The sequence below is a fragment of the Euprymna scolopes genome, chromosome 43, assembly GCF_053919585.1.
Source record: "Euprymna scolopes isolate OS-2025 chromosome 43, ASM5391958v1, whole genome shotgun sequence".
Taxonomy (NCBI): Eukaryota; Metazoa; Mollusca; class Cephalopoda; order Sepiida; family Sepiolidae; genus Euprymna; species Euprymna scolopes.
In genome coordinates this window covers 15,147,057-15,162,620 of record NC_136524.1, presented here as the reverse complement: position 1 = coordinate 15,162,620, position 15,564 = coordinate 15,147,057, and the positions used below count along the sequence as shown (strand labels likewise).

Sequence of the window (15,564 nt, the reverse complement as noted above, 5' to 3'; positions counted from 1 at the left end):
GAAAAATCTAATTATCAAAAAAATATTCCGTGCCCAACAATTTAATAATAAAAAATCTAATTATCAAAAAAATATTCCGTGCCCAACAATTTAATAATAAAAAATCTAATTATCAAAAAAATATTCCGTGCCCAACAATTTAATAATAAAAAATCTAATTATCAAAAAAATATTCCGTGCCCAACAATTTAATAATGAAAAATCTAATTATCAAAAAAATATTCCGTGCCCAACAATTTAATAATAAAAAATCTAATTATCAAAAAAATATTCCGTGCCCAACAATTTAATAATAAAAAATCTAATTATCAAAAAAATATTCCGTGCCCAACAATTTAATAATAAAAAATCTAATTATCAAAAAAATATTCCGTGCCCAACAATTTAATAATGAAAAATCTAATTATCAAAAAAATATTCCGTGCCCAACAATTTAATAATAAAAAATCTAATTATCAAAAAAATATTCCGTGCCCAACAATTTAATAATAAAAAATCTAATTATCAAAAAAATATTCCGTGCCCAACAATTTAATAATAAAAAATCTAATTATCAAAAAAATATTCCGTGCCCAACAATTTAATAATAAAAAATCTAATTATCAAAAAAATATTCCGTGCCCAACAATTTAATAATAAAAAATCTAATTATCAAAAAAATATTCCGCGCCCAACAATTTAATAATAAAAAATCTAATTATCAAAAAAATATTCCGTGCCCAACAATTTAATAATAAAAAATCTAATTATCAAAAAAATATTCCGTGCCCAACAATTTAATAATAAAAAATCTAATTATCAAAAAAATATTCCGTGCCCAACAATTTAATAATGAAAAATCTAATTATCAAAAAAATATTCCGTGCCCAACAATTTAATAATGAAAAATCTAATTTTCAAAAAAATATTCCGTGCCCAACAATTTAATAATAAAAAATCTAATTATCAAAAAAATATTCCGTGCCCAACAATTTAATAATAAAAAATCTAATTATCAAAAAAATATTCCGTGCCCAACAATTTAATAATAAAAAATCTAGTACACATGCAGAGACTGAACCAGACGTAACTCAGCATAACCTTACCCTAGACCCATACCCTTACCCAAACCATAAGTTAGGGGTACGATGCTGAGTTACGTCTGGTTGGTTCAGTCTCTGCATGTGCACCAAAAAAGTAATTATTACAAGAAATCCGATGCCTTTTAGCGGCAAGTTTTCAATAAAAGAAAAAGATTAATATTTAAAAAATCTCATTATTAAAAGATTTTTTTCCTCCATTTGAAGAAATTGAAACAATTTATATACCCGTAGCTAAAATTTTGAAAAATAAGTTAAGCTTATTTGTAAACTGAACTCTATAGTCACTGTTTCCAAGGATACAAAACGGTGAATTGAGATTTGTGCCCTTTTCGTTTTTGGTTTGGGTTGTTTTGGGTTCAAGGTTAATCGCCACCTAAACTCCAATGCTGCCAGAAATAAAATCCCAGCAACTGCCTATCCACAACCAGGAGCCTCAATATTCACAAGCTGAACCTGCTTGATGATTAACTTGACTTTTCTGTACCCTCTAGTTTGAGGTTCTTTTTTTTTTTTTTTTTTTTTTTACAAATAACCTCTTATCAAGATTTTGAGGCCACTTGAGGTTAAAGATTAATGAGTGTACAGTCAATGCAACAATATCATAGTAATCGTTAGTAGTGGAAATTTGGTAAATTGGATTACTTAAGGGGAACGGCTCATCAAGAACTTGTTTACATTGGACTTGAAGACAACCATATTGTAGTCAGCTGAAAAGCAGGAAAACGGAACAGTTCCATAGGCGTGCAGTTCTAAGAAAGTAGCTTTGTTCATCGAATCTACATTTATGTTTAGGCACAGATAAAGAGTGTGGGAAATTATTGATGGTGGTTTCAAATAAACGAGTGTTTTTCATGGAATTTTACCCCGGGGGACCATTGATTGGAGCTCAGACGAGCACTTGCCAATGAAAATAACAATAAAGCAGAGACAAACTTATAATGTATCTTCTGTAGGAAAGACATTGCAGGTAAAAGAAAAGAGCATCCTTCACTAAGCTACAAAGTCTATTTTGAACTCTGTCAAGGCAGGATAAGAGGCTTCTAGCGACTCCTGCCCAGATGTGGCAACAGTACTTCATCCTTGGACATACTTGGCTCAGGTAGAGAATTGCATCTGGAGTGGTAGAATGATCCCACCATCTTTCCAGCGACCTTATCAACAGATAAAATAACAGCTTTATTTAAAAACTTTTATTGAAAAAAATCAATTCAGGTAACTTGATTATGTAGTAGAGCTAACATCTATTCAATGTAGCTTCCTTCAGCCTCACTCACCACTTTGATATGGGTCCGGAACTGGGACCATGCCCTTTCCACAAGTGGTGACGGGAGCTCAATGAATACTCGACGAATGACGACGATCAGGCTGGCTTTGATGTTGAGGGGAGGTCATGTTGGTGATGTTCTTGATGTATGATCAAATAAAATAGTCCAACAGGTTCATGACGGGGGAGGAGGGGAACTAGTTAGAGAAAGGTACAAAGTTGTAGCACTCTTTCTGAAGCCAAGCCTGGGTCTCTTTGGACCTGTGGGCCGGTGCCAAGTCCTGCTGCCACACCAAAGGCCTGCCAACAGCCACCTGATTACACCAGGGGACGATCACACTCTTAAGCACATCCAGGTACACTTTGGTGTTGACTTTCAAGCCGAGTTCAAAGATGTGAGGGGGAATGATATGGCTCTTACTTGAAACCACACCCAAGACCATAACCATAGCTGGAAACTTTGTTTTCGCCACTTGAGCACGCCCTCATGTATTAAACTGACTGGATTTGCATTTTGAGGGTGCTGGTAATGGTCCTGTTGTCATAACTTGGATCAGTAGAGAACATGAGTTGTACAGCGGCACATCTCTGATTTCACTCATTGAACATTGCGTCACTTTCCTACATGATAGAAGGCTTCTATCACTCTTGTGATTTGTACACAACTGGCCAATTAGTAGATGGTCTGCAACAAAAACAAAAAAAAAACAAAAAAAAACACGAAAACCAGTTTTCATCAAACGGAAATGGAATTATGTCATCTTTTTTAGAGTGACAATTGTATTGTTTCACTCTGTATAACCACTTTTTTCAGCTAGTAATTTCCGGTTTTTCACTTGGGTGGAAAGAAGGTTGGTGCTAACATCTACTTGGGCATTTTCCTGGCATGCTGATGAAATGTATCGAAAACATCATTATTCCTGCCAAACTTTTGCACTTAAGTCTGAACCCTTAAGCATCCTTGTGTATTTTGCTATATGATTAGACCCAATTGCTCTGTTGTATAGTTTATTAGGGGAAATTTCCGCATCATGCAGATGTGGCAACTGATAAGATATCCTTTATCATCTGTTATGAGGGCTCTTGCTTAAGTCAGAATTGTTCTATATTCATTGTGTCCATTTTGGACGAGGTTCTGAGAAGCTGCCTGACATGTTGTAGCAACCCTGGCATGAATTGAACAGGCAATGATTCTTCAACCAACCGAGTGAAGCAATGTATTCCAGAACCAGAAACTTGTCTACTTTCTTCTGGGTGAAGATGTCATATCAAGAATTGGTAGAATGTGTTAAACCTATTGGATTGGTACTTATGCATCTTTCGAACTAGATGTAACTTCAACGTTCAGTCGGCTTTCTCTGGATCATGACATCAAATGGCTGGATAATGCCGAGCTTTGCCGATGACTACATAACAACGCTACATAAAAGAAAATATCAAAATTTTAAATGTAGGAACATCAACAGAAAAAAAAAGCAAAAACCTAACATAATTTTTATTAACTGTATGAAGAAAAGTTTTTTTTGTGTCAAATAAATAATTTTTAATCAAAATTTTTTTTTCAAATAAGTAAGTGTTAGCAAATGTTTTTTTTTTTTTGTCCAATAAATAATTTTAAGCAAATGTTTTTGAATAATTTTTTTTTGTCAAGTACTTTTTTTTATCTTATGAAGCAAACCTTTTTCGTTTTTTGTTTTGTTTTAATGTTTTTCAAGTATTTTTATGAAACAACAAAAGTGTGTGAGTTGCACTTGTTTTTTCTTTTTTTTTTGTTGTCAATTCGACTGAAAGTAGTTGGAATCTTCTTTTTTTTTCCAATGCCAAGAAAATTTCCTTGGCAAGATGTTTTTAAGATGGAGACAAACAAATCGCTACCAAGTTTCTGCCTCAAATGCACATGATTTTCAGCTGTGATTTTGCAAAAAAGGTCCCAGTCCGGATTGATGTCTACATCTCCAGTCATAGCCATCTGTTATGTTTCCTCTTTTTGCTAGGATGCAGTCGTGGCCGCAGGTTGCATATTTTATCAATTTTGCCATTAATTTCTATGCTGACAAAAATCTATTATGACATCTGTTGTCTGGAGCTGTTGTGCTAAAATGGTCCCATTCATTTTTTTTTTTAAATCTTCTCTACTCTTTCTGACTTGTATGTAAGAAATGAATTTTTTCCTCTTCCAATTGGTATCCAAATTCTCGTCTGCTGCTTGAAACTCAGCACGCAATGTTGTGATTGGTTGATCGCCATGTTACATCAGACAGCAGCTAAACCCGAGCAGTTGACGTAGTGTTCTAGGAAAAACTGAGCCGACCATTGAGTTATGTTTGGTTCAAAGGATGCATAAGTACTAACCTATCCATTGTATATGCAATCATAAGGAAAGTCCTGTTTAATTGGTCTCACATCTACCCTCTATTCTTTACTCAGCTGTTTATACATTTCAAAAGGACCACTTCATAGCCTTCATGGTAGAGCATGTTGCAGAGTTCATAAACCAAATTCACATTGATTGATGGACATGTCAGTTATTTGCTTTAATTCATGCAGTTGTTTTTGCCAGTGCAGAGTCTCTTGTAAGATATCATTGACCCACACAGCATTTTTTGTAAGATCGAAATGTTGAAAAAGTTTTGCATTTACTTAACTAAAATGCTTACTAAATTGAGGCTCTTTCTGAATAAACATAGCCTTTTCTTTTTACTAGTGAGTTACCACTTATCAATGCTTAAAGGCAACTTGAGGATAAGGATTACTCAATGTAAGACAACACCGCAATGATCTGCAGTGGTGGATATTGAGCAGAATTTGATTATTTAAGAGGACAACTAAATAAGAACTTGTTTACATTGGACTTCAAAGCAACTATGTTATAGTCAGCTGGGAAGCAGCCCTGCAGTATTGTGTTCCACAAGTGAGCAGTTCTAGGAAATAAATTTTTTCATGGGATTTTTGTTTAGCTTTAGATATGATAGAGCAGAAATAGATTCACAGTCTCTTCTGTGAGAAAGAGGTAATATGGAAGAGAAAAGGACATTGCCCACTAGATTTCAAACTCAGGCTTTGTACCCTGTCAAGACAAAAAAGGTTGCTGTGAACAGCTCCTCCAAAGATGTGGCAACAGTACTCTACCTTAGCATGTATTTGGCTCTTATACAGGTAGAGGATTGTGTCAAGAATCATATACCTTCTGGAGCGATAGAATGATCCAACCATTTTTCCAGTGACCTTGGCAACAGTCTTCTATTTCTGGTCTGGAGTGAAGATTCCAGAATTTTGTTAAAGCAAAATGTTTCCTTCAGATGAGTATCATTTATTTCTAATTGGGATTTTGGTGATGAAAAGATAGAAACTTGGTTTTGGATGCATTAAAAGTAAGCATCCACTCATCGCATCATACACTCAAGGTCGGAAGCAAAAGAACTGTGGGGATCTCCCAACCAGATGTTGACTTATTGGCATCTCTACGCATTAGCTCCCTGCTTTCCGCCGAGAAAAAGAAAAATAGTAGAAATCAATCTGATCAATGGGAAGTGTGCACGTCTACAGTAAAGTATGAACAGCCAGCATGTTTCCTTCAGATGAGTATCATTTATTTCTAATTGGGATTTTGGTGATGAAAAGATGCTCTACCATGAAGGGTGGGGTGAGAGAGATAAACAGCAAAGGTTTTAGAACTGAGGTAAAAAAGAAAGAAGAGCGACCAAGCAAGCAAGAGACAGACACAGCAGCGCCAAGCAAGAAAAAAAAAACCCGCTTTCAGAGTTAAAACCAACAATACTTCTCTGCTTAAGGATTAGCACAAAACCACAAAAAACTGAAAAAAAGGTATTTCCTCGGCAAAAAGGAATGAGTTTCTTTTTTGTCTTTCAATTCCTTTATTTCTTTTTCCTTTCAAGTATAAAATCAGACTTTTTTAACACTCTAATTTTAACCAAACTTTTATTGGGCATAAAAGCTATCCAAATTCATTGTCGGTCTTGTTATTTTTGTATGGAGTTATTATTGCATGCTTTAACATATAGCAACACCCATAAATGGTGACCTTCCTACATTTCTAACCACACCTTAATAATAAAAAAAACTGTCCACGTATGTCTTCAAATAATTTGAGTGACTGAAATAGGAATTGGCCTGAAGTTAAATATGAAACCGCTTTTCATTGAAAAAAAAATAAAGAGTGAAAATAAAAAAAATATTCTTTTGTTTTTCTTTCTCACTGAAAATAAATACAAACTATTTTTTTCCTTGAATTAAAAAAAAAAAAATCATTGCATGCTCTAACATATAACAAAACCCATAGAACCAAAAACATTATGGTCATTGTCCACTTTGTAGTGTTGATAATGAATAAATTTCTATGTCGAATGTGATTTATAAAATTTTGTAAAGAGAGTTGTCTCCGGAATGGATCTTTGAGGTCTGCCAATGTTGATGTTGATAATATGAGCTTCGGACTTCTGCTCATTGACAACTACTTTTATAAACCTACTAGTGAGAAAGGATTTGATTGTTGAGAAGATGTTTCCAGATATTCTATAGTAGACCTTTATGCCAAGTCCTATCAAGTCCTTTGATATGTCAAAAAATTATTGCTTATTAAGAAATTGCTTCACAGTTATGTAGAGGCGTCTGGTTTAATGTAATTTTCTTCCAATCAGCCAATAATTTTTTTAGATGAATCGGACCCAAATTATGTGTGTATCACAGATGTAAAGACAAGTTTAGTTGGGAGCAACTCTCCTCTTGTCTTTACATGTCTGTGCAGCAATACATCAGTAATAATCAAAAGTTTCATTTTCAAATCAAATCTCTGGTGGATCTCACCTGGATCTCACCTGGATAGGTGAAGTAACAGCATTTTTGTTTTTAAAGGAAAAAAGCTATTGATTTTGGATGCTGCCTATGTTAATAGTGGGGGAGACAATCTTTCTGAGACAATCTTTATTTTTGTTTTTATCCAGAGTGCCCCTTTTTGGGGAGCTGAATTTTCCCCACATTAAAAACCAAACTTGTCTAACGTGGGAAGGCAAGTAAATAGGAACAATTTAGTCAAGTCTTCAATTGAACTGGAATCTGTTGCATGAGATTAATAAAATAAGTATTCGTCTGGTGGGAAGCTGTATTTTTATTCAAATGGCACTGGAGAAATCTGATATTGTTGATCAATTATGTTTGTTTAAATGATTGGCAAAATTGCATCTTGTTTAAACGACAATCCTCATGAAATGAAATGAGTCTTGTAGTTCACTGATAGTGATTCAGGGTACTTTTTCTTTCATTGCTGTTAGAAGGAGACAGCCAAAGAAACCGTTCTACCAATAATAAAACATTTTTACAAATGTATTTACTACAAAATTAAATAAAAAAAATTATTGATAATTGTGTTTTTATTTTCTACTCAGAAAAAAATGTCGGTTTCTCTTCAGTATTAAAAAATTTTAAATGATTTTAATTTAAAAAAAATTACAAGAATAATTATATTTATATCATAAAAACAAATCAATATTTTGTTTGCATTTTTTGCATTAGCCAGATTACTTTTTTATCTTGATTATTTAGCATGCTTTGACTGCTGTAATTCTCAGCATATGAGGTGCCTTAAAAAAGTTTCCAAACTTTTTTAATATGGGCATTTTTATTGATAATACACACATGAAACTCTAATCCTATTCAAAGTAATCTCCTCCGGCTGCAATGCACTTATATCGTTTCAATAACGTCTGGAAGGCTCCATGGAAGTCCTCTTGTGTGAACGTGTTGATGACCCTCACCACAGCCTCGTTCATCTTTTCAATTGTCTCATAACGACAGCCAGTCTCTAAAGTTTCCCGTGAGCTTAAGGAATAACGAAAAGTCACAGGGAGCAAGGTCTTGACTATATGAGGGTGAGGAACTGTCTTGATGCCCATCTTGGTTAAAGAGTCTGTAAGAAGGATGAAGTTGTGGACTGGTGCATTATTGCAAATCTTCCACATCTTCAGTTCCTCAAAATAATTGTGTGTACAGTTCCCACGCTGACATCAAACTGTGCACTTATTGTCTCTAAGACACACGACAGTCCTTATCCATGAAATTCTTTATTTGGCCAATCAACATTGGTGTTCCGACTTCCACACCTCTCATCATTCCTCACAGACTCCCTACCTTCTTTGAATCTCTTATGCCACTCCAAAACTGCTGCTGGAGTCACGCAAGATGGTCCAAAAGCAATCCGAAGCATTCCATACGTTTATGTGGCACTTTTTCCAAGTTTAAAACAGAATTTTATTGCATATCATTCTTCTAAAGTATCCTCACGTCCAGATTGCATTTTTGAAATTCACCAGCTGTGACAATCAGGCTTTAGTATGGTGTATTCAAATTCCTGCTGTAATTGTTTATTTGACCATAAAATTTTCGATGACAGGACAAAAAATTGTGAATCTTTTGTTATTCTTACAGTAGTGATGAGTTGGTTTTGGTCCTTTAAATTTTATACTTATATATGAAACATGTAAAATTTTAATTAATATTTTCAGGTTAAAATTAATCTTCCCAATACTGAAATGAAAGACATTACTCTGGATATAAAATCAATATTTCTAGATTTACGAACACCAAAATAGTAAGTATATTTTATGATATTTTTTTATTAATACTTTTTGGTTATGTCTAATTGATCTTTATATGCAAATTTAGAAATTTAATAATTAGATAAAACTTTTGTAATTTTCCTTTATTGCTAAAATTTCTCTGGGGTTGTAAATCTTTTCAAGTGGACTTCTCTCTTAAATTATAAGTTTGCTTTTTCCCCTGCTCTCTCTCTCCCTTAGACACAACATTACTAAATTCATTTACGCTACGCCGCAGGTAATTATAATATATATATATATATACATATATATATATATATATATATATATATATATATATATATATGTTGTTTGCTTTGGTTTTAGCGATATGTTTTGAATGAATTCAATTATTTACGAAAGTGCATTTTTACCTAAATGCGAGTTGGCAATAATATTCACTTTAACCAATTTGGTACCCCCACATGGGGAGCGGTATATATATTATTTTTAAAATAAAATTATATTTTAAAAATAATATATATATATTAATTATATATATATAAATAGAATTGTAGAAGGCAGTACAATGCAGAGGTAATGGAAAGACACAAGCTGAAGCAGGTGAGAAAGTTTTATTAATACAACTTACAAATACATGTGTACATATTCATATATTTCTTATACACATTATATTTATATTTGCACAGTGGTTACCTGGGAAAGTCGGTCTGGTGGTATATCCGTGTTATATAATATTTTGAGACAGATCTCTTCGTCAGATATTTATTTGACTTTGGTTCAAACATGTTGTTGTAAACAGTAACAGTCTCACGGCAAACAATTTTAAAAAAAAATCTTCTGAACGCTGTTTAAACTTAAATTTTTCACTACAGTTTGCATTTTGGAGACGGAAGTGTTTGTGTTGAGATAAGTGATTTCAATATTAATTCGTACTTTTTATTTTTAGATTCAAATATTAATAACTACATTTTATTTCAGTATTTAATTTATGTATTTCTGTTTTAGTAAATGCTAGCTTTTTTCTCGTCCATAAATGTTTATTTATCTACCGAGTTGATTGCAAAAATAGATTACGAAATGTACTCATTTTTAGTTCATGAAAGGGGAATCTATCACCATACTTTCCCTTAAACACGTCTGTTGGACTTTTATTAAGTAGAATACTTAATAATTTTTTTTTTTTTTTTTAATGGAGAGTAGAAAACGCATTGTGGATGCGTTATCGGCAGCTCCTGTTACTCTCGCTTCTTCTTATTTGTCCCTCAGTCCTCATTTTTTAAATGAGTGATTTTTCTGACAAAGGGACAAGAAAAAGCTGTTTTCTAGGTTGGCAGTATTTTGCGCGAACAGTTGGCAGAAATGGCACAAATTTTCTGTTTCTATGTCTATCCTTGTAACCATGTCACTAGTAAGGGTGCTGGAGGTAAATGTTTTGTCTGAGCTGACGTTATCCGCCTTATAGTCAGGGACCCAAACCTTGGATTAACCACTAAGGAGGCTGTCCTATCAGCAGGTGCAAAGTACTGGGGCTGCTGTATTGCCATTTGGTGAATGGATTCTGGACCATGCAGTAGCTTCTGGTGGGGCCTCTCGATGCCATACTAGTGGGTAATTGTTATGGCTTTACCTTATCATTAGCTACAAATAATAAAAAAAAAAATCTTCGTTTCTTTTTCTCTCTTAGTTTCCCCTCTCTGTCCTGCTCTAAGTAAATCTGACGACCTAGTCCACAAATTCCAAAATTTCATCATGACAAGTTTCAAGAAAAAATACACGATTAAACCCGGTTCTCCAACTTCCAACGTAGACCCCTACTACCATGTCTCCTTCTCCAACATCAGGGGTCTACGTTCTAACCTTCCAGAGGTTGAAACCAAATTACAGGAGACTAAACCAGACCTTTTATTTTTAAGTGAAACTGGTATCGGACAGGCTATTTCCCTAGAAGAGTTCGCAATTAAAGGATACTCTAACTTAACTTCTAAATCTGACCCCCAAGATCGCCATGGGCATGGAATATGTGCCTATATTAAAGATACCTTATATGTGGTAGGGACATCTCCAAGGAAGATCCTAACTTACCCTATATGTCCTTCCGGGTTGCTTTAGCTCACACTACTGCATTTATATTTACTCTCTATCGCCCCCACAACAGCGGAGTTACTATCTTTCAAAGCATATCTGAGAAAATTGACCAAGTCCTTTCTGCTTATCCTTCAGCTAACATTCACGTATGTGGAGACTTCAATGTTCACAATGTCGAATGGTTGACTCACTCAAACAAGACCGATGATGAGGGGAGGTTCTGTCATGATTTCTCCATTGCCTATGACCTCACTCAGATTGTTCAAGAACCCACTCTTGTGCCCGACAACTTGCCCTGAACTATGCTCAGTTTCTGTTCTGTCGCCTCTTGGATCTTCCGACCACTCTGTTGTATCAAGTAAGATAAAAATGAAATGTAATATGTCCCCAGACGTACCTCTCCATCGTACAGTATATCGATACACTAAGGCTGACTGGGATAGCTTCCGTACATTTATATCTGATCTACCTCTGCATTCCATGTTTAAAAAGGATGTGTCCTTTATAGTATTAGACCTGACAGAATGGTTAATTGTAGGTATTGACCGTTTCATACCCTCGAAAAAGTTTCAGCAAAAACCTAACAGCCAGCCATGGTCCTCTCCAGAATGTGCTGCTGCCATTGCGCACAGAAATCATTTTTTCCACTGCTTCCAACGTAATAGATGTATGGAAACTAAAACCACTTTCAGGACTGCCAGCAACCATTGTAAGAAAGTAATAAAGAACGCAAGAGAGTTGTATGCTCAATCTGTCCAAAGTAGCTGAGCAGCGGCTTGGTTCCCACCAGTTTTGGTAAATAGCAAACAGAATCCTGAACAGAAGTGTGTGCTCCATCCCAACTATTATCAATGGACCTGAGGTAATCTCGTCAGCATCAGACAAAGCCAAACTCTTTGTCAAGAACTTTGCAGCTAATTCTACCCTTTGCGACCAAGGCCGGCAACCCCCAATATTTCCTCCTGTATCAGAAAACACGCTATGTGATATACATATATCTGTACGTGATGTTGCTAAGCTAATCAAAAACCTTGATTCCAGTAAAGCAACTGGCCCTGACGGTATTCCAATTATAGTACTCAAAAAACTTCAACCTGAACTAGCGCCCATACTTACAAAACTGTTTAAACGTTGTCTTAAGGAGAATAGTTTCCCATCTCCCTGGAAAATTTCATCAGTATGCCCTGTATTTAAGAATTCAGGTGATCGCTCATCCCCCTCTCAGTACAGGCCAATAAGTCTCCTGTGCGTCATGAGTAAGTTGTTGGAATCTGTGTTAAATACAGAAGTAATCAACCATCTCAACAAAAATAACCTTCTTAGTGACACTCAATATGGTTTCCGTTCTGCTAGATCTACAGCAGATGTCCTTACAGTTATATCTCATAGGATTAGCAAATCTCTCGACGGAGGCCACCTTTCTAGGGCAATTGCTCTTGACATATCTAAGGCCTTTGATAGGGTATGGCATAAAGGTTTACTTTACAAGATCTCCAGCTACGGTATAGCTGGAAATGTCTTCTCAATTATTAAATCATTTCTTTCTGATAGGTTCATAAGAGTAGTAGTTGAGGGGCAAAAATCAGAAGCTCACAGTATTAATGCCGGTGTCCCTCAGGGATCCATCCTGGGCCCAACTCTTTTCCTGATCTACATTAATGATCTTCCAAATCACATCCTTACATCATTTGTAGACATTTATGCTGACAACACTACCATTTATGGTAGCACATCTAAGACAGTAAACGACCAAGTTCTCTCCAATTCTCTCTCCTCTGATCTTGAGCACGTAGTACAATGGGGAAATGAGTGGCTGGTTACTTTTAATGCATCTAAAACCAAGCTTCTATCTTTACATCATCAACATTCTGGTCCACATCTGGCATCAATTGAAATGAATGGCTCTCGTCTTCAGGAGGCCTCAAGTTTTGACAAGCTTCTGGGCTTGACCTTTACTCCTGATCTTAAATGGAACACGTACATCAAATCTGTTGCCAAGGCCGCTGGAAAAATGGTGGGATCTTTCTATCGATCCGGTAGATATCTCACTGCTGATGCAATTCTCTATCTATATAAGAGCCAGGTACGTCCAAGGATGGAATACTGTTGCCATATCTGGGCAGGAGCTGCTAGAAAGGACTTGTCCTGCCTTGATAGAGTTCAAAATAGACTTCATAGCCTCGTAGGAGATGTCCTTTTCTCTTCCTTGCAACCTCTATCTCACAGACGAGATGTTGCGAGTTTGTCTCTGATGTATCGTTATTTTCATGGAAGGTGTTCAACTGAACTTCAATCTATGGTCCCCCCTTGCCAAACTTTCATAAGAAACACTCGTCTAGCTGTACACACTATTAATAATTCCACCCACTCTTTATCTGTGCCTAAACCTAAACGTAGATTCCATGAACAAAGCTTCTTTCTTAGAACTGCACGCCTGTGGAATTGTCTTCCGTTTTCCTGCTTTCCGGCTGACTACAATATGGTTGTGTTCAAGTCTAACGTAAATAAGTTCTTGATGAGCTATTCTATATAAGTTATCAAATTTACCAAATTTTCATTACTAATGATTACTATATTGTCCAATGCCTACTGTACACTCTTTAACCCTTATCCTTGAGTGGCCTCTTGGCCTTGATAAGTGGTGATGCCTATGTAAAAAAAAAAATTAAAAAAAAAAAAAATCGCCCAGAACTTGTAGATAGCATTTTAATTTAATATGGTTAGGTTTTTTTTTTTATTCATTTCTTTATTTTTATTTCTAATTTATTTATTTATTTTTTAAAATTTAATTTTATTTATTTATTTATTTATTTTTATAATAGTTTATCTTTGGTTCAAACGTGCTGTTGTAAACAGTAAGAACCTCGTGGTAAGCAATTGTCCGGAACTTGTTGATAGCTTTTTAATTTAATATGATATGATTAAGTTTTTTTTTCTTTATTTTTATTTCTAATTTATTTATTTATTTTTTTTATAATAATTTGTATTTTATATTGAGGAGATTTAATTAATTAACTTATTGTTTGTGTTTCTGCGTTCTGGTTGAGAAGGGTATGGGCATAGACTTTGAATAAATCGGTTGGTAAAGGGAGACCACTTGATGAGCTGATCTATGGAGGATAATCGTTACAGATATTTCTTCTCAGTTAAGTGTATAACGTTGCATTATTTTTTTTATGCATTTATTTATTTGTTTATTTATTTTATTTTAGTAATATTATTCCTATTCTGGGTGGTATTTTATTTAATTCGTTATGAAGTGTATATATATATACATTTATGGATTCTTGTATCTTTAATTTAATTATGTAGTAAGATTCTATTGACTATAATTATTTATTTATATGCGCAATGTGTTATGACAAAGTGGTTAGAAGTTATTTCGAGAGTTTTTCTAATTTAAAAAAAAAATATTTACTTGTTTATTTATTTATTAATTTATTTATTTTAGTTAACTTGGATTTCTGTTTTTGGTGTATTGTGTCTTATTTGTTATTTGGTGTATTGTGTCTTATTTGTTATAGGCTTACTCAGAGAAATTAATTAGGCTATATAGGCCATATAAACTTGCATGAGCATTGAGCACATATATATGTAGCCATGCAGCCCACATGCTCACACCATCTAATTCATATATCTTAGGCTTGATATTTAATTGTTATACATTGTTATTACTATTAATATGTAGTAATCTTAAATAAGGATTGCTTATTTATTATTTTGTTTATTTATTTATTTTGATTTATTTTAATTTAATTTTGGATTTAGTTGATTTATTTTTTTACCTTATTTTTTTAATTGTTATTATATAGTGGCGGGATAGCGTACGTTAAGTTTAGAATGAAGAGCCTAATTCATGTCGGCGATTAGTCTTGGGATGCAATTTGGCAATCAGGATTGATTCCTTGATATGAAGGTTGCCAACATTGCTTTCTGTGGCTAAAATATCTACTCTGATGGATTTGTTAGTGTTACCGCATGTGTAAAGGTGTCTGTGGACAGAAGAGGCTTGTGTTTGTATGTGTTCTTTTACTCTAATGTGCAGGTGTCTCACTGAGCTACCGACGTATGATTGGTCACATTTCGTGCACTGTATGCGATATACTTTGTATGTACAGTGGCACATGTTAGTGGTGTTCATCGGGCAGTTAGTTTGGGTGCAGGGTACGTTATTTAGGTGGGCTTTGCATTTTGACAAATGCTGTCGTAGTGATGGCCCAGTGTGTATAAGTTGTATGTCTAGACCCTCCTTGTGTATAGCTTTGCGGATGGCTGTTGTAATCCTGTCGTTGAAATGGGGTAGCATTAGAAAGCAGATGTTAGAGGAGAAATGCTGCGTCTATCTTCTAGGTTTATTGAGGTTTTCAATGGTTGGTGTGGGGTATCTATTGGTTTCTAGCACTTGGTTGAATTTATTAGTGCAGGTGTTTTTGTTGGCTTCGTTGCTGCATTTATTGCGGATGCGTGTTATTTCATTCCTCGCATAACTTATTTTAGCTTTACGGGGGAGGGCAGATTTATAGTGTATGAAGTACGAAGAGATCTCTACAGGTGGGTT

General features: G+C 34.7%; 1 protein-coding gene across 6 annotated transcripts in view; it reads left to right on the top strand.

Moving 5' to 3' along the window:
- Nucleotides 1-15,564, top strand: part of LOC145268204 (dynein axonemal assembly factor 6-like) — a 461,727-nt gene that overhangs the window by 356,943 nt on the left and 89,220 nt on the right. For all 6 annotated transcript variants that reach the window (XM_080123470.1, XM_080123469.1, XM_080123467.1 and 3 more), the window contains one exon: nt 8,865-8,950. In XM_080123470.1, coding sequence (XP_079979596.1) covers nt 8,865-8,950 — 86 coding nt within the window. The remainder of the gene's footprint in view (nt 1-8,864; nt 8,951-15,564) is intronic.